We start from the raw sequence: 5,703 nt of genomic DNA on the forward strand, positions 1-5,703 counted from the left end.
TCAAAGCTCAGGAAATTTTCAAGGGCCAAAACCCAGGGTGTTTCAAAGCAACAACCGCAAATTAATAGTTATTTTAATTAGTTGTGCACAATCTTGATCTACAAGGTGAGAAAAACGAGAGAAAATGGAGTGAAAATCTGAAAAATAGGAGCTATTTGAGGAAAAAAAAAAAGATAAAGTAAGAAAGGAAAGATATGAAGTGTTTGAGTGAAAATAGGAGAAGTTACCCTTGTTAACTGTCACTAAAAAAAAATGTTATTTTTGCTATAAAACGTAAATTTTGAGTTTTTTTATTTTCTTAGTGTTTTTTGATAAAATTTTCATACAAAGATATAATTAACTTATGCTTCAAATATTTCTTTAGCCCTAGCAAAATACTACTACTTTAGATGTTTCTTAAAAAAACACTAAATATTAAGTAAAAGAAATTAGGTTATGTATTTACACAACCAAATAATAGATATCCAATGTTATTGTCAATCATAGTGTTTTAATCAAATATTTCTATTAGCATTAGTATTGACTTGGACTTTATTTGAGTTACCATTCAAAATTCTAAGTTTAAACTTGAAATAATATGTTGAAAGATAAAAAATAATGAAAAAGTTTAAAAATTATTTATAAATTACATTATAGTAAAAAAAAATTATGTATTAAATATTTTAAAAAATTATACAAACGTATATCAGGTTGATTTAATTCGGTTTGCTGTTTTAGTTAAAACCAAACCAAATCAATTATAGCTGGATTTTCTTTTTCCAACACCAAACCAAATCAAACCTAACCACTAGTCAGTTTTTTTTTTTTTCGATTTGATTGAATTTGCAGTACAATTTTGTTCACCCCCACCTGCGGTCATAAAACAACATTGTATTGTAATTGAAATTAAATGTTATTTGTTCTAAAGGTTTTGCGCTTTAACAGATACTTATGGGGGCTTCATGCACAGTTGAATGCTGTTTACCCATTATCTTTGTCAAACATATCCGTTCTAGAGAAGATTGTGTTCACAGAATACATAGTACTGTGAACAAAAGAGTTTACCAATCAGCTAAGAGAGCAACACCGTAAATTCCCTACCTATTTTTCACTACTAAATACTATACAAGCTTCGGATAATTGGAATCATCTTTCTGATTCCATTGGAGCGCAGGAAGCTACTGATAAGTCGGATAACTGATCAAATAAATAATAGCACAGCAGCCCTTGAAACCCTTGATCAATCAAAATACTAACTATTCAGAAAGCTAGCACTGACTATACACATTAGCAAGATTGCCAGAAGCTAGTTTCTTGTGCATCCAATCAATGATATCCTGTGCTATTTCTTCACGCTCGGGCTCAAACAGAAGGTCATGCAAGAATCCATCATAAAGTTTGATGTCCTTGAATTCAGAAGCAGCTTCATTGTACAGATCCTGAGAAGCCAACGGATCGGTGACTCTATCAGCAGATCCATGTAGGACTAAGAATGGGACAGTGACAGACTTGAAGTTCCGCATCAAGTAAGAGGAAATGCGCAGAATCTCATGGCCTGTCCTGACCCTCAAGGGCCCAGTATACACTAGAGGATCAGAATACTTGGCCACCAGCGCTGCAGGATCCCTTGAAACAGGAATTCCTCTTTTGTGAGAACCTTTGAACTGGTACCTAGGTGCAACCAATGAGAAAATTGGTGCCACAGCCTGCATTTCGATAACGAATAAAAAATTTAAGAGTGCATGGGAAAGAAGACACGCTGAAAAGGAAGTCAACAAAAGCAGACAAAAATAACCATGCAATTGGCCACAAAAAAGTAGGCGCCTTACAGTAACAATAGGATTTGCAGGTTTCACACGCAATGCTGGTGAAGTCAATATGATGCCCTCCAGCATGTTTTCAATATGTGGATAAGAAGCTGCCTGTGCAAGGGAGCAGATTATCAGCAGAATAATTAATGAATACCAAGGTTTTCATAACGGTTGAAGTTACTTCACTTCAAAAGCCTTACCTTTAATACCACTGCTCCTCCCGTTGAATGACCAAAGAGGAAGCATGGTATACCAGGGTTCTCAAACTTGACCCTTTCGAGGAAAGCTCCCTATATAAACAGGAAAAGAATATTAGATAATTTGGCCAACCCTGTGGAAGAGGCAAGACACATAATGAAAGAAAGAAGAATGTGGAAAGGAGATCACATTTTCAGCTTGTTAATTAGGTGGTGGATATCAAGTTCAAGAATGGCAGAGATGGAGCATGAATATAAAAACACTTACTGTGTCTGCCACGACATGGTCCAAAGATGGCACATATCCATGTAATCCATCACTCCCTCCATGCCCTGTCACACAAAATGATTCGATGTCATTTGTTTAGAAGTATAAACGAACCACTTAGACTACCAGTGCAATCAATCGTGGCAATCAGCTCAGAGAAGCTTATTTCACATCCATGAAGGCAGAAAATATAGCAAGACATCCATAATGCATGTAGCTCAAATCAAGGCTTTTTAGAAGGAAATGTGATGTATCTGCAAGAGCAGTATAATCCTGATAAGAGGATAGCTAGTAAAGAAGGATCAGGGAAAGAAGGAACAACTTTTACCAGGAAAAAAGAAATTAAAGAAAGGACCACTGAGGAAGAGACATAATGAGAATGAAAACAGATGAAGTTATACAAGCACTTAATTAAGAACCATAATTGACCCTTCGGCAAAGTTTGTTTTAGCACCCTAAGATTGACCATTACCCTTTCACATGATTATGATGAAATACTAGTATGTGTGATAACAAAGAGGTTACTACAGGACCTCTAAACCAATTTAAACAAGGTCTTCAAAATGGAAGGATAAAAGTACCTATCCAGTCCATTGCGTACACCCCGAAGTTGCAGGAGTTCAGTTGCCTGGCAAAATGAGCATATCGTCCACTGAAATGAAATATAAAAGGAATATGTCATCCAGCTAGTTAAGCCCAACCATAGATAAGCATTATAATGAATTCAGCACTAAAATGAGAAGGCTTAAACAACTCGCATTAGCCAAGACACCTATTCATCAGAAAAACAGCTATCCCTCCCCTCCTCCCAAGTTTTTTATTAAAAAAAAAGTCAATAAACAGTTACCTGTGCTCATTCAGTCCATGGATGATGATAATTATGCCCCTGCAACAAAAAAAAAAACATGCCATTAAGAAACAATTGAATAAAACCAATAAAGACATTAGAAAAGAGATAGCCAATTTATAGCAGATTGGCAAACACGAATATCAGAGTTTGCAGCACTACTGCTCCTTAATCACCCAACAAAGAGAGTGAATTTTGTCAAATTATCGGATAAAGCCTTGGGAATCAAAAAGAAGTTACTAGACAAAGCCTAGGCACTGCAGGATGAGAAGAGAAAAGGGATTTTCGGTGTCCGATAACAAATGGTTTAGGATTACTAAGATCAGAAGCAATAATAATGTACACCTTTTAGTTTTCTCTTAACAAGTCCGACATTGATCAATCTATTCAAATGGAAATGACTCACCTTGCAAAATAGCACTCTCCCTTAAAGGATTTAAAGAGGGATCTTTTTAAACACGAAGCCAAGTCTAGGAAATTCAACCTACGCTTTTTCCTGATGAATGCATTAAACCTCATTTGATCACTGGTAGATTCTGGCTTGAATTCACGTCCTAACAAACTAGATTACTTTTTGAACTTAATATCAATGCTCTAATTTGTCAATTGAATTCATGTCTAGTTTTGCTCATCTGCAATATAAATGACCTTGCACGGCCGAAATAGGATACTTGTGTAGAAATTATCACTTCAAATACTTTCAATCTTATTAGTAAAGGAGCATTTTGTGAGAAAAACTTAGAAGGAGCATCCCTAGTTTCTCGATTAATGTAATCAAGTCAAATGTGGTGAAGCTAGCATAATATGAAAAATAGTTTCACTGGGTATATACAGGGTATGTTTAACTGCCTTCTGTACTAAGAGTAAGTGAAACTCAGCAAGGGGTGATGCACCCATGCAGTTGTGTTTTTCCATTCTTAAATGCTGAAATAACCATATCCCAATCACCCCATTCCCCCAAAACACCACCAAGGAACAATTCATTGTCACAAGAAGGTTGCAATATTATGTTAGTACCGAAATCAAAAGTCTTATTCTGTAAAATACACAAGTAAGACCATTTTGTTTATAACTGTGGTGTCCGGGCCAGAGTGCACACACCTCGACTAGATGATACGGAAAAATCACCTATTGTTTTTGTGTCTTTAAGAAGTAAGACCATTTCATTTGTTCAATTCGTTTTTTGCTCCCATACATTAGACTCCCATATCTCAACACACCGGTGATTGCAAATTTGATAAACATGATGTAACTCCATTCCAACTTAATTACCTATATGAATCCTCTTTACCATAATTTGACCTTCTTTTTATACCAACCATCAACCTTCTACAAACCTTCACCTCTATTCTACGTTTATACAAGCTCACATACATGGTAATCTTTTGAAGATTTTTTAACTAAATAAAGCATGAAAATTTCTAACCATACCTCAATTCATCGGAAAAGGGGAACCAGGATCGGCAGAACAAAGCATTCCGACGGGCACCAAAGAACAAAGACGTATTCCAACGGCAGAGGAAACCGTCATTTTCAACCACCATATCCAACGCTTCAGCAAGAGCCCTCCTTCTTTGTGTATCCTCTTCATCCCTCCGCAAGGCAAATTTCCTCCTCTTACTCAATACCGAAGTAGATGCTGCAGACGGCGAAGGCGGAGGAGAAGAAGGTGACGTGACAAACCGGCGACGAGACACGAGAATTACCCATAGGAAAATGGACTGTATGAAAATTATTAGTCTTCGGAAAGTATCGTATGAGAAAACTGAACGCCGGAGATTTTTGAATAGGGGAATTATCCGGCCACTTGCTCCGGAGGTAAGTTCCTCAACCTGCAACGATGATTCCATCGCTATCAACAGCCAGATACACTAAGCTTCCGAGGAAATGAGAGAAAAAGAAAACCAAAAAAGGGAAATTGAAGAACAAAGAATTGGGGTTTTGGGGAGAAAAAAAGGAAAAGTAATTATATTTATAGAAGAAAGAAGGGGGAGGAAGATGATGACTTTTTCAAAGAAGGAAAAACGTTGGTAAGAAGAAAGACACGGTTTGATTCCGTGTGCAGGGGTGTAGGGGTTTATTATTTAATTATTTTAATAATAATTATTATAATATTAAATCATCAAATATATATGAAAAGAAAAAATTAAGAGTCCTATAATATCGGTAATAAGAAAATATTGCTGTAAAAAGAATTTAAAAAAAGCTCCTAAGTTTTAGGAATCATAAGTGTGCGTGATTTTTTTGATTTTTTTTTAAATAAGACAATGAAGTCTATTTTATATTAAATAAAAAGCAAAATAAAAGTCTACAAATAACTTACAAAAACGTGCAACAAACGGATAAGAAAAAAAATATTTATATTAGCTTAGTGGTTTGGAAATTATAGTTTTCTAAAATTAATAGATATTTATGGGGAAAAAATATAAATTTATCATATTTAGATAATTTCTTGAGAATCCTTCTACAACAATACAATAACATCTTCAATGAATATATGGAATAAGATTATTTACTTTTGGTCTTAGATCATTCTTCATTGTTTGCTTTACAATTATTTTTATGTCAAAAAATATTTTTATAACATTTAATTTATTTTAA

The 5,703-nt window shown here is 35.0% G+C and overlaps 1 protein-coding gene across 1 annotated transcript; it reads right to left on the reverse strand.

The window, feature by feature from the left end:
* Window positions 1-944: 944 nt before the first annotated feature.
* LOC107847747 (monoacylglycerol lipase) lies at window positions 945-5,164 on the reverse strand. The gene is made up of 7 exons (XM_016692210.2): window positions 4,534-5,164; window positions 3,103-3,141; window positions 2,837-2,907; window positions 2,256-2,320; window positions 1,991-2,080; window positions 1,809-1,901; window positions 945-1,685 (listed from the first exon to the last, which is right to left on the reverse strand). Exons 1-7 carry the CDS (start codon window positions 4,950-4,952, stop codon window positions 1,248-1,250), a joined length of 1,215 nt encoding a protein of 404 aa, XP_016547696.1. The 5' UTR covers window positions 4,953-5,164; the 3' UTR covers window positions 945-1,247.
* Window positions 5,165-5,703: the final 539 nt, after the last annotated feature.

The sequence above is a fragment of the Capsicum annuum genome, chromosome 8 (assembly GCF_002878395.1).
Source record: "Capsicum annuum cultivar UCD-10X-F1 chromosome 8, UCD10Xv1.1, whole genome shotgun sequence".
In the NCBI taxonomy this organism is placed as follows: domain Eukaryota; kingdom Viridiplantae; phylum Streptophyta; class Magnoliopsida; order Solanales; family Solanaceae; genus Capsicum; species Capsicum annuum.

Coding starts and splice junctions, on each gene's coding strand:
- LOC107847747 (XM_016692210.2), bottom strand. CDS start 4,952: ATGGAATCATCGTTGCAGGTTGAGGAACTTACCTCCGGAGCAAGTGGC. Junction 2,908..3,102: donor CATGGACTGAATGAGCACAG/GTAACTGTTTAT, acceptor ATTTCATTTCAG/TGGACGATATGCTCATTTTG. Junction 1,902..1,990: donor GAGGAGCAGTGGTATTAAAG/GTAAGGCTTTTG, acceptor TCCCTTGCACAG/GCAGCTTCTTATCCACATAT.